This window comes from Juglans regia, chromosome 10 (genome assembly GCF_001411555.2).
Source record: "Juglans regia cultivar Chandler chromosome 10, Walnut 2.0, whole genome shotgun sequence".
Lineage (NCBI taxonomy): Eukaryota > Viridiplantae > Streptophyta > Magnoliopsida > Fagales > Juglandaceae > Juglans > Juglans regia.
This window is the reverse complement of record NC_049910.1, coordinates 33,395,606-33,409,102: the sequence shown is the minus strand read 5'-3', so window position 1 is coordinate 33,409,102 and position 13,497 is coordinate 33,395,606. Positions and strand designations below refer to the sequence as shown.

The 13,497-nt window shown below is 36.8% G+C and overlaps 2 protein-coding genes and 1 pseudogene across 4 annotated transcripts; all 3 read right to left on the bottom strand.

Annotated features, from left to right (window-relative positions):
* Positions 1-341: 341 nt before the first annotated feature.
* LOC109015940 (EPIDERMAL PATTERNING FACTOR-like protein 8) lies at positions 342-1,676 on the bottom strand. Of its 3 annotated transcripts, none has more exons than XM_018998391.2 (3): positions 1,464-1,676; positions 1,286-1,388; positions 342-1,143 (listed from the first exon to the last, which is right to left on the bottom strand). In XM_018998391.2, exons 1-3 carry the CDS (start codon positions 1,527-1,529, stop codon positions 914-916), a joined length of 399 nt encoding a protein of 132 aa, XP_018853936.1. In that variant the 5' UTR covers positions 1,530-1,676; the 3' UTR covers positions 342-913. The 3 variants fall into 3 exon arrangements, with proteins under 3 accessions (XP_018853936.1, XP_035550948.1, XP_018853935.1); XM_035695055.1 differs by having other exon boundaries at positions 1,286-1,385; XM_018998390.2 differs by having other exon boundaries at positions 1,286-1,676.
* A 2,592-nt stretch (positions 1,677-4,268) lies between these two features.
* LOC118349774 lies at positions 4,269-4,387 on the bottom strand (annotated as a pseudogene).
* A 4,892-nt stretch (positions 4,388-9,279) lies between these two features.
* Positions 9,280-12,917, bottom strand: LOC109010749 (EIN3-binding F-box protein 1-like). The gene is made up of 2 exons (XM_018991658.2): positions 12,612-12,917; positions 9,280-11,942 (listed from the first exon to the last, which is right to left on the bottom strand). Exons 1-2 carry the CDS (start codon positions 12,634-12,636, stop codon positions 10,033-10,035), a joined length of 1,935 nt encoding a protein of 644 aa, XP_018847203.1. The 5' UTR covers positions 12,637-12,917; the 3' UTR covers positions 9,280-10,032.
* Positions 12,918-13,497: the final 580 nt, after the last annotated feature.

The following is a 13,497-nucleotide window of genomic DNA, read 5'->3' as shown; positions in this document are numbered from 1 at the left end:
AGGACTGGCTGATACATAAGCAACGTTCAGATAATCATTCATATAAACATACTTAATCGACAGTAGCGTATGCTTTCCAAAGGTATTGTTTTTTCAGTTGACAGTCATGCTAACTCCTATGCATATAAGCAGGCTTCTCCCTTTTAACATTAATTCAAGAAAAATTCTACTCATCATCCTTACACCACACCACATAATTTTTTTTTTTTCTCTTATCAAATGTGTGGTGTATGAATGATGAGTAGAAGAATTTAATTAGTTTAGGAAGAGTAAAACAAAAAAAAAATAAAAAAAAAAAATGAGGCACATCCTTTTATTTTATTTTCAATGGGGGAAAAGGGAAGACCTAACTGAACTTGCCCTTGAGAATTTCATATTTTGCTGTTTCTGGTTGAATCAGGGTGCTTACATTTGCACTTATTCAGTACATTTGGTGAGTGATTTGGTGAATTTTCTGAAAAAAAAAGGGGGGGATCAAGGTCCTAGCCATTTTCAAGAGCAGAAGTTGCTGCCATTTCCTAAGCCTCGTTCAAATTTCTCAGAAGAAAGTGAGAATCCGTGAAGAACATGGTACCAAATGATTTCTGGATAGCTCTGTCGGCTTGTGGCCAATTAACTAACGTGGAGAACTGACTCTTCTTTAAATGAAGCCAAAATCACACTGAGTACTGCATGTTCTACTTATGTTCCATCAACTTCACTCTTTAAGAAACCAACAAATTAAAAAATACAACACATTGTTTTTCTTAATTACCAAGAGCTATAAGAGACAATCTCACAGAGATTAGCACTAAAATCCCTGAACCGAGAGAGAGAGAGAGAGAGAGAGAGAGAGAGTAATGAGAGAGTGGAGGAGGAGTCTGTACCATAGCTACAGTATACATAGGAATGACTCAGATTAGCCTATAAAAATTCAAGGTTGGAAAAACTTATCTTTACATTTGCACTTCCATGAGAGAAGATAATAGCTCTCATCTGGCTGAGATGATACATTGAAATCAGTCTTGTGGTGTGGAGATGCAATTAAAGCAGCTGTGCAGGGCCGGCAATTCAAGCACTTGTTCACACACCGAGGAGGCCTTGAACCCAAAACTAATTTCATTTGCTTCAGACGCTCTCTGTCTCTTGGTAACATTGACGCAGCTGCCAGAGGAGAGACAAAAGCAAGATATAGCAATTAAAGCTTATTGCAATATATTTATTATAAGCTGTGACAGTAAATGCACTTATTATGAGGTATTTCACCAGTGCAGAGCTTAAATGCAATGATTTGATCTTTTCTTACCTGATTTAGAAGAAAAGAATTCGAGAGAAAAGAAGAGCATCACAATAACTGCAATCTTTAACCCATTTAGATCTCTTCTTGATGAAGCCATCAATCCTTTCTTCTTCAAATAAAAGAAAGGAACATGAAAATTTGCAGAGGAGTTTGGGAGTTTGTTTGAAGTGGAAGCGATACATACAATGGTACTGCAAACAGTGGAGGTGATTGTTGGTCTTGTTTTGTTTGTTTGTTTTGATTTGCTCATCACTACACTGCACTGCACCTAGCTATCTTGAGCTTCCCAATAGATCAATAACTTGGTTTTGAAATTTCTTTGGAGCAACAGTAGCTCTGACTTTCGGTTTTCAGTGTGGATGACAGAAGTCACTGTTTAACCCCATCTTTTGCTGCCTGTCTGGACAATCCCTTGTTACCTTTACGAATTATTGTAGTACACTTTTTTGTCATCACACAAGATGAGGCTACACTACATTGCTTTAAAGTTTAATCAATGTTCCCACTCCTGTTTGTTTTTCTTTAAGGAAAGCTATCAGTCAATGATCTCTTGCTACAGTTTTTTACTTGATTTATGAAAGATCAATGGATAAAGGGATTACCTCTCTAGGCTGTTTGGCACTAGTCAATGATCTCTTTGCTGAGAACACAACTCTTTTAGTATATTTTCTATTTATTTTTTATTATTATTTTACTATTATTATTGTATAATTTTTTAATAACAATTTCACTTTTTTCAAATTGATTAAGCGATGCTCATCCACTCCACGATTAGATAACCTATGATCAAGATGTATGATTGAAAGATAAAAAGACCATCTAAAAACAGTTTCTGGTGCCTTTGCCCTTTGGTACTTTGTGCATGCAGTCGCATAGATCTTGTACAATAGGACTCACTAAATCCTATAAAGCTATAGCATGGAAGAGCAGTGTTGTTTCACTGTCTGAGCCTGTGATCAAACCATAAGAGCATTGGCAATGGTCATTGCCAAGTCTAAATTTTAACTAAAAGTACAAGTTTTGACTATAACTTTAACTTTTGGCTAGGTATGTTCACATTGTACTAGCCATCTTAAAGTCAAATTAATAATATTATGTTATATTATTTAATAATATTTTATATATTTTTTTTATATTTTACAAATACACTTCATATATTAATTAATAATTTACATTTTACTTAATTAACATTTCATACTAATATTAACCGAATAATTTACATTTTACTTAATTAACATTTAATTAATAATTTGTTTCCTCAACCTAATATTAATTAACATTTCATACTAATATTAACCGAATTTTTTTAACCACATCCATTATAATATCACTTTCAATAAAATTGCAAGTGTAATCAAATCTCACAATGAATCATGCGGACATCAAAATTGTGTGAGAGAGAGATAGAGACCTGATGAACAAAGGCATTCAAAATTTAGCAACACAGTCCCATAAATAGTCCACCAACACAGTCTCATATCCATATCCATAAATTAGAACCAAAACTGTTCACAAATTACCAACAAAGATAATATCCACAGTCCACGAATTTAGTTGCTACCCAGCCACATATTTATCCAGCCCACATGTGGCTGGGCAGCCACTAATTCTCAAAAAAATTAGTTCTATAAATATTACAAGTTAGATATCTACATATTAAGGTGTCGAAGGAGAGTTAGATCTACCTCCGGAATGAGACTTCGAATTCTCAAAAATTGCAACTTGAATATTATGAAAATATTCTTGTTGCATGGCATTCATGCCACGTAGATCTAGCATCATCATCTTGCTTTCAAATTTCTTCTTCTCTAGTTCAAACTTCTTCTTCTTTAGTTCAAATATTTTCTCACTTTTTTCGTCTGCCTTGAGTTGAGCATTTCTCCACTCTTCCATGGTCGTGGCTCTATCCTCGGTCATTTTAGCTAAGGAAATGCTGATCTCAGACTCTTTGCCTTCCATCGACTTCCGCTTCCTCTCCATTTCTTTCTCAGTTTTTTTACCTAGAGGTCTCTCAGCAAAGACCTCTATGTTCTCCTCCACCGTGTCAAGAGCAGCTTCACCTTGTGGCCTTCTCCTCGTCCCAAGGGTGGAGATGTGTTGTTGCCATTTCTGTTGGTGTCTCAGAAGACACCAACAGTGCTCCATTGTGAAGTTACTCTTCTCTATCTCTTTATACATAATTTTTGCCTTCTCAATCTACAAATACATAGGAATATTGTTAGTTCATAAATCAGTCCTACATGTTTGTGAAAATTAAAGGAAAATGTTACATACCTTATCTTGCTCCGTTGCACCACTCGGATGCAATGACTCTACTTGTGCTAAAAATGCACAAAACTTATTTGTGCATTTCTGAATCGAGGACCACCGATTCATCAAAGAAACTACAGAACGGTTCTCATTGTTCTGTTTTTTATATTCATGATAAAATTCTGAAATTCTTTCCCACATTTGAGTGGACTTTTGATCAGTACCCTTTATTGCATCGATACTAATGTTGAGCCAAGCTGAGACGAGGAGGTTATCCTCCTCTGCAGTGAAAGATGCACCCCTTTGAACTTTTTTTGGAGGTTGCCTCTTTTCACCGTCATTGAATGTTGCTTGGAGCACAACATTAGAAGGTTGCATTGGGGTGCTATTACAACCCTCTCCTCCACTTTGTAATAGAGTGGTGAAGAAGGGATCATCATCAATTTGTGTGCCCATCCTTGAAAAATATTACATTTTCAAGGAGTTAGAAATATGTAGAAAAATATTACATCATCAATTTGTTTGGATAAGCTGGTTTGGAAAGAAATATGTAGAAAAATCAACTTCTTGTTCTGTTTTGCAAAGAAAAACAGCAACTTTGCAAAACAGAACAATGCAAAACAGCAACAAAAATTGAGTCTCTTGTTCTGTTTTGCAAAGAAAAACAGCAACTTTGCATTAAAAAAAAACTCTGTTTTTGGTTGTGGAGTCAGAAAAAACACTTAATTTTGATAATCAATAATATATGTGGTGTTTTCCGAGATCAAATGGCATTGAAAGAAACCATCAATTGGGATAGCCACACACGTTATATGTAGCGTCCAAGCCATTACCCACAAACATATCCTACTACATAGACACATAAATACACATAGACACAGCAAAGCGATAGAAAACAATAACAGAAAAATAAATTAATTCATGTAAGCATTGGGATCATTTGAAAACAGTTCTCCTACTGACTCATGACCACACTAATCGTGTGCCACAGCAAGCCATGTAACTCCAGGTCTAAAATTCTGATACAATGTGCATGCTCTTTGCAAATGTTTTGTTTCCCTTTTAAGATTACAATTAGTGTTGTTAAAATTGTTGAACAGTAATTATTTTCAGTCGAAATCTTTGCAAAGATGTAAATGAAACCTAATTACAAGTATTATTAGTGATGATGGTTGTTGGTGTGACAATGGAGAGATGTGTGCTGAGATTTTGAGGCGTAATACAGAGGTTTTCTCTTCTGTTAATTTTGGCCAAGGGGCTGATTTATTATCCAATAGCAAGCCATGTTACGGATGCCATGACTTTGTCCTTTGATGTACTAAGTATATTTCAATCTAGGCCTCAGTTTTTTGGTTGTTTTTTACTTGAAAAATGGATGATGGGACTCAAGAGCAGATTTTCACTTTCTTTTCCAATGTAAATCTCATTAGTTCTATGTAAGATACATTATGTAAAGTAGGAGCTGCTGGCCACTGATTCTGTGGGAGGCATTTCCCATGAAGTGTCTATCATGAGTACTTGTTGAATCTAGAATCCCTCAGGAAGGTTGGTTTTTGTATGTGATAGTTGGACATCTGGATTCATATTGGTACTGTTATGTAAAATTTATCACAGTTAGAAATTTGCACCAATTGCAAAGCTGATTTTCCCGAATGAAGTCTGGACTGTGTTGACTCAAATGCACCCTCATAAGTTCCCTAGGACCACATGGTATGTTTCCTTTTTTCTTTCAACAATATTCCTTTGTGTTGACTCAAATGCACCCTCATCTAGTGGGTGGAGTTATTGTTGATGTTTTACATAGTTTGAATTATGGACAATTACCTAATGATTTAAATCATACATTTATTATTTTGGTTCCTAAATTGAAGAATCCAAAGAAGGTTGGAGATTATAGGCTTATAAGTTTGTGTAACATGATACCCATTTCAGCAAAAGAAGGCAAAAAATGATGCTTGTTTATGGGGGGATCCAGTTGTGTAGGGGTTTCCCACTTCTCAATAATCTTTTCTTTGTTGATGATTGTATTTTATTTTGTCGAGCTACACGTTAAGATAATATTCAGATTCAAAATTTATTGCAGCAGTATGAGGAGGCCTCTGGATAGCAAGTTAATAGGGAAAAAACTTCAATTTGTTTTAGCCAAAAGCCTCTGGACAGAGTGCTTGTAATGATGCATGTATCCATATATGTTCTTGTTTTGGTAGGTCTTCACTAGTGAAAAAAAATTATCAAGCATGACACGACTTCCAAATTTAGCTGGCAAGGAGACAATAACAGCCCAATTGAACACCCCTACTGAGATAATCCTTTTTATGTTAATATTATTGCCTCCCTATCACTCTGTCACAACAAGGTCATCAACATCTAGTGCAACAACAGACAGAAATTTAGAATGATTAATTCCATATAGGTACTTTATCTTGCCGAAGATGTTTGATTAAAGAGCACATACTTCAGGATTTTGTAGTAAGCGAAAGTTCAGTGACATCGAGCAAAGCAAGGTAGTTGCTTCAAGCAGCTAAAAGTTGTATATAGAGAACTGTGGACAATAATGCCAGGTAGTCTGACCAAAAAGAAATTTACAGAGTTCCTCTTCAACTCCTCTCTTCATAAAACCTCTCGACTTTATTTTCTCCCCACAATTCGGTCATATGTCAATGATAAAAATACTGGAGTCATCACATAAAACTTCAATTTGGCTTATGATGCAAACGTGAGTGAATTAATTAATTAATATGAAAGTACTTCAATGGGATAAAGTAAAACTATCCAAGAATTTCTTGATGAGGGTGAGAGTATTGTTTGGAAATGAGTTCAGGAGGTATGGTTACAGAGGCACTCTTTGTTGACTTCCATTCCTATCTAGATGTTGGTGTTTTTATTTGCAATTTGCTGATGAATGTAGTAGCAAGTCTAGATTTTCGAATGAAAATCTCACTTCAAGTGTCTTAATTAACAAGTTGCAAATTTAGCTAACAGAAAACCCTTAATTAACACAAAAACAATAATAGCAAACAATACAAAACCAAGTTGCAAATTTAGCTAACAGAGAAAAAAAATAACCGAAAAAAAAAATACAAGCTCATGGGGTGTTGGCTGGCTGGACGCGATACCCATTTCAGCAACACAAATTTCAGAAAAATCAACAACACTAATTGCACAAACTTCAGAAAAATCAGCAATTGTGTATAACCAGCTTACCCAAACAAATCCATACACATTTCAGAAATTCACAAATTCATACTCAAATCAATACAAAGCTTACCCAAATAAAGTTTCAGTAGTTTTACCAACCCAAACCGAGAGAGAGTGCTGCTGCGTTGTTGAGCCAAGCCGATAGAGAGAGATGAAATTGCACAACCGTGAAGATCGACCCAGGAACGAAGATAAAATCGATTGAGAAGAGGGAGAGACGAGCGACGGATGGAGGGAGAGAAGAGGAAGAAGGGTTTCAGAAAAAAAAAATCGTGGACTGAGAGAAGAGGGAGAGACGAGCAACGGAGCGAGGGAGAGAAGATGAAGAAAGGTTTCAGAAAAAAAAATGGTGGACTGAGAGAAGAGGGAGAGATGAGCTACGGAGCGAGGGAGAGAAGAGGGGCGACGTAGAAAAAAAATTGCGAGAGAAAGAGGGAAAGACGAGAGATGAGGGACGAGGAAAACACGAGGGAAATGGAAAACGAGGGAAAAAGAAAGGGGCAGTTGGGCGGAAAACATTAAAATACTCTTTTGATCTTGCTACAGAAGCTCGCCAACATTGGCGAGAGACTTAAAATTACTGTAGCATAAATTAGAAAATAATGTCTTTGCCGAGTCCAATGCTAGGGATTTTATCCCAAAATCTGATGCAAATTAAAGTTGGACTTGGCAATGGCTAGTCCATTGCCAGTGCCCTAAGAAGAAGAAGAAGTTGCTCAAGTAGTCAGGTAAAAATGTCAAAAGGAATTGAGTGATCGAGTACTATTGCATTGACTAATTGAGGAGATGCATTTCTAGTCAAGGGTTCTCACATATGCTCCATGTAGGGGATACTTCCCTACCCAGTTCCCTATCTTTACTTAATTTTTAAAACCCTATTCTAAGACCAGAATTATTTCATCAATTGTTTTTTGCAAAAAAAAAAAAAAGAAAACAGTTCATCTAAAGGGTTGGTTTAGGTTACGTTGGGATGATAAGTTGAGTTAAGCTAAGTTAAGTTGAGCTGATTTTTTGTGAATAGTAATGAGTTATGTGGAGTCTACTTAAAATAAATTTAGATGTATTTAGATGTTAAGATGAGTTTAGTACTATTTATGAAAAATTGAAAAAGATTACGAGTCTAACATATAAAAATATGTTGAGTTAAAAAAAATTGTAGATCCTAAGTGTAAGGAAGTTTTGAGTTGAAATGAGTTTAGTAATTTGAGAATTGGGTATTTGAATGTTACACTCAACTTAAAATTAAACTGAACTGAATTAATCTCAACTAAATCTTGCAACCAAACATAACCTTAAACTCTTCTTTGAGTCATTGGACATCAACCCAACCAATACCTAAAAGAACCCTATTATAAGATATTTCACACATATTAAGTTATATACATCTAACAAATATAAGCATGTACAGCAGAGATTAGTGACATGCAAAGAAAGCTGGTTTGCATTTTGTGGAATATCTTATAATATTCTTTGGAAAAAAAGAAAAAGGGAGGGGTTGACACGCAAAGAGCCTGGATCTGTACCAGGTCGGCCTCAGAAATCAGAAGAAGCACATGGAGGTAGGCTGAGGAAGGTGATGTTATTATTAATGATATGAAAGGTAGAGCCAAGGCCCAGCTACTACCCTACCACTACTGAATTATTTCATGCATCACTTTTTCTCTTTAATAAAATTAAATATTTATGAATAAAATTATTTCATCTCTACATTTTGATCGTTCCATCTAACTGCTGATTAAAAATTATTGTTTTTTACTTAATAATTAAAACATTTTAAATATATTAATTTTTATTTTTATTTTTTAAAAATATTTAAATATATTTAAAAAATATAAACAAAAAAAAAAACCACTAGATGATATGCCAAACGTAAGAATGAGACAGCATAGTGATCCCACTCAATATTTATATACCAGTACTCGAACACCGACACGCTGCACAGCACCTCAGACAAGTGTTTTTTTTTAAATAAAAATAAAAATAGAGATTTTATCCAGACAATTGAGATATTAAAGGTGTCTCATTGGGATTTGAGAATTTGTAGAGCACATTGAAACTATATTTATTAGTTATTAAAATTGAGGTAAGATGTTTTTGGTCCTCTTGAATTAGAATTTTGATTTCTATTCATTAGAATTTTTTTATTTTTTTATATAAAATATAATAAATAATTTAATTTTTTTTAATTTTATAATAAAAATAATAATATTAATTAATAATATTTTATTTAATTTTTATCTTAATTTATCTTCCTCACGTCAACTCGCTGTTCAAACCAAACATTAATCCACAGAAGAGCATCCTATTGGCAGTCATGAGATATCCCCAAAAATCTGTCATCAAGTTCTCAGATTTTTTGACCCTAATGTAATGATTTCAGACAAAAAACAGTGGGTTCACTCCAAGCAACAGTCAAACGTGTTCATCTCTCATAAGTAGGATGCGAGATGCTGTGTTCTGATAGCAGCAGATGTTTAGAGATATGCTATATTGCTAATGGCAGATAACGTAGTAATTGCGTAGCAAATAATAATTGTAACAACGCAGTAATTGCAAGCTTAGAGAGAGAAAGAAACACATAGAAGTTGCAAAGTACAATATACAAGCAGGATGAACCTGAAAACTAAGGACAGAAGTGTGAAGTGAAAAAAAAAAAACAAGGTTGTCACGGCAGACCAGATATGAACTCTGCCACCACCACTTCAGTCCATTAGTCCTAAGTCTACCCATACTTAGAACCAGCCCAAAGCAACCACACGCTAATGAAAGGGAGAAAACAAGGATCCCAAACATGTGCAGGAACCTTAAAAGACTCGACAAACTAACATTGACTGAATCTGACAACAGACTTTGTGAGACTGGAAATATTGAAAAGCTTAGCACTATCAAAGACGAGTGAACAAGCAAAAACACTGGGCCTTCAACATCCAGCAAAACAAAACCAGGAGCCAGTGGGTACACCCTTAAAGCAGGACTTGGTAACTGTATTCTCGGGGAACCACGGCCATAAAAGCAGCAGCCTCCCTTCAATGGTAAGCTAAATATGTGAAACAAGCTTTCCATTGTCAGGAAAGCCTGCAAAAAATGGACCAACAAGTGATCCGCCATGGTCCCCTGAAAAATAACCAAGCCACTAAGCTACCGGAACCCCACTGCTGTCGGCTAAAAACGTATGCTGAATGCTGCTACCCGTGTGAGTTGAGTGTACAAGCTTTATGCATCTACCATCCGTCAAGTTCTTGGATTTCCTAATCCTATTCTATATCCACCTCTAAGGTCCAAACATGCATATGCTCCATCCCCGATTAAGAGAGAATATCGCATCTCCACAAGCTCTCCACAAGCAGTTCAATGGTGCCACTGCTGATTGAATTGCAGTGTTGAAGATTCAGCCCCATCAGGGTCTTCCCCAGTTTCTCCAAGAAGGGCATGCTCTTGTTTGACACTTCAGAACATCCCGACAATGAAAGGACCTGCAAATTGAGCTGCTCTGCACAAGAAAGCACTTCGATGCCACAATCAGTGATTGCACACTTTGAGACATCTAGATCATTGAGTAACAGGCAATTGTCAGCAATTGCCACCAAGCTCGCATCAGTAATCTTCCTGCATCCATCAAGATTCAGCAGTTCAAGGGTTCCCCCATGTAGCCTAGTCAAGGCCAAAATTACTTCATCTGTCAAATTCAAGCAGCTGCTAACTATCACCTTGACAAGTCCTGCATCGCAGCTCTCTAGAAGAGGGAGAAGCCCAGAATCTGTTATTCCATGAAGCCCAGTCAGGTCTACGTGCTGAATCCCAGGGCACAATTTACCCACCATGGCCAGACTAGCACTACCAAACCCAGGGCAATTTCGAATGGACAAGGATCGAAGAGATGTGCAGGGAGAGGGTACAGGAAACCCCATAGGCACATCCCTAATTCCCAAGCACTTCACTAGGGTAAGAGACTTCAACTTGGTTCCACAGTTTGAGAGGGCGCCAATAACCCCTAGTTGGGAGACCCTGTTACACTCTTCCAACTGCAGGCTCTCCAGTGATCCTGCAGCTTTAGCAAAAGCTACCAACCCATCGTTGGATACAAAGCAGCATTTGCGAAGGCACATCTGCTTCAGGTTGATGCATCCCTTGCCAATGGCTTCAAGACTCACATCTGTCACCCCCCGACAAGAAGTAACTGACAAAGATGCCAGTTTTTGTAGACCCTGAGCAATACCCATGACCCAAAAGCCCTTCTCACTCACATTTTGTAGACCACCAAGGACTAGATTTGTAATGGCTTGGCCATAGTGCCCAATAACGGCAAGGGAGAAATCTGTGATGTTCAAGGACTGCAGCTTTACCTTTGATAGCACAAGAGCTGATGACAAGAGACTTGATATTCCATGATCCCTAACAAGGGGGCAGTCTTTGACAGAGACAGACTGCAGCTTGGTGCAAAACCTTCCAACAGCTTGCAAGCCCTCATTCCCAATATTTGAACATGATTCGATATTCAACGCAATCAAATTAGGGCAGTTCTCTGCAATTGCAATCAACCCCTTGTTAGATATTGAGGGACAGTGGCAAAGGTCAAGCTTCTCCAACAAATGACATCCTCTAGCAATCTCAGATAGGCCATCATCCCCTACAGAAAAAGTATTCCACAAAGAAAGAACCTTGAGAGAAGGGCAACCGTGGGCAACAGCAGAGAGGCCAAGATCAGTGACTCCACGAGGAGAATTGTTTCCTCGGATGGACAGCTTTCCTAGCCCCCCACGGCCCCTGGTTCCAACTGCAATTGCTGCAAGTCTTATATCAGTAGCTTTCTTCCCGTCCAAACACCTGCTAAGGTAACCATCACTTTCAAGATCTTGATCTTCACCACTAGTGACCATATCAACCTCATTAGAAGCAGACACCTCCTTGCAATTTTCAGCCTTACGGATGTTACTCAGAAGCATAAGCCAACGCTTGGAGACGCAAGCACAGGAGCTCCTTTCTTTGCCTTCGGGGAGGCGTCTGAATATCTCAAATAGACATTCCTCAGGAAGAACTTCAATGGAAGGTTTCTTATCCTGCTCAAACTCATTTCCTCCAAAGTCGAATGGGGTACCAATCCGAGCCCGCTTGCTAGGAGGGCAGTACATGTCCACATGGGGACCAATTGAGAACAAGCGACCCAAATCCACAGGATTTGAGTAAAAAGAGCCCCCAGGACAGAATTCATCTTCACCTGAAAACCCAGTGAAAAAACTGATATCAGCTAAAACTGTCCCCCTTTTGGATCAAGCACACAAAATTGTTTATAACTAAGAAAATCTAGCGATTTCCCTGCTAAACGATTTCTTCCATGCTATTACTAAAAGAAGATCTAAGCTTCCCTTACTAAGAAAAATATGATATCCGCGATTTTTTTCCAAAAATAATTGAATTAGGATCTACCATTTAACTCAAGCGCAATCTATCATAGCTGTTTAAGTTTTCTATAAGAAAACATCGATCTTGATTTACCTAAACGTCTCCTACTTGTGCCGGTGGGAGAAAGAAACATTTCTAAAAAAGAAAAAAAAAAAAAAGAACGAATCATTTCTCAAAAACAGACTCCCCAAAGGTCCAAAAGATGAAGTGAGTTTAAACATAACACGAAATACAACCAATCAACCAAGATTTTAGGCTTCAACTCTTAATTATACATCCAAACAATTTTTGTCTCCTAGTCGGTTAATGATCCAAACCATTCCCAGATCAAAGATATAGTCAAGATCTCAAGCTATGTCAGAAACCAACCCTTACCCATTAATATCAAACAAAAATAAAGAATACCCGTAAAGCCAAATCCGCCAAGAACTAATCAACCAAAGAAGCAAAAGAAAAGAAAAATCAAAGACCCAGAAAAACTTACCACGGTAATTGACGAGGGTAGACATGAGCAAACACTTTCAATCCCCAGGAATCCAAATCCAAACCGAGCCTCAGAGCAAAACCCAATACTCAGACCAAAAAGAAACACAACTAGTGATACAAAAACAAGGCTGAAGAGCATTTGAAACCCTAACAAGTAGGGAAAAAAAAGGAGAAAGACAGAAGGAGTCTTGGGACTCAAATGTATGTGCGTGTATCTGTATATAATTCACTCATACAACGGCAAAAAGCCAATATATATATTGGAAAGTGGGGAAAAAAAGTTGTCACATGAGACTCATCAGGTACATTAATATTGCCTTTTTGTTTACATGCAAAGTGCAATGTATCTTCCTTCCCAAACCGCTCTCAGGCCCCAAGTCAAACCGCCATTCAGAATTCGCAGAGCCAGAAAGCGAATTCCCGGAATTGACCTTTCTTTCCTTCTCCTTTTTCCAATTAATTTTATTCTTTTACAAGTCATTAGAGTAATTGTAAGTGCATTTACGCATAATATATGGATGACATGATTGCAGTGCTGATACTGATTCGAGCTGAGTTGATCTCTTGGATTATCGAATCAACTTTGATATAAATAATTCGAGCTCGAGTTTGGGAGTTTACGAGCGAAGCCGACTTTCGAGTTATTTTTCAAGTTTTGTTTGGATTTTTTTAAAATATTTTTTATTTATTTTAAATAAAATTTAATAATTAAAATTACTAAATTACTAAAAACAATCTTAAACTTTATGAAATTTGTAATACTAATATATAAATTTACGCGAGATTTGTGTACTTAAAAATTACAAATATCATTTCTCTTATTAAATTATAAGATTACAATACGTAACTGATCAATATTTATCACATTGAGTAATTCTACATAC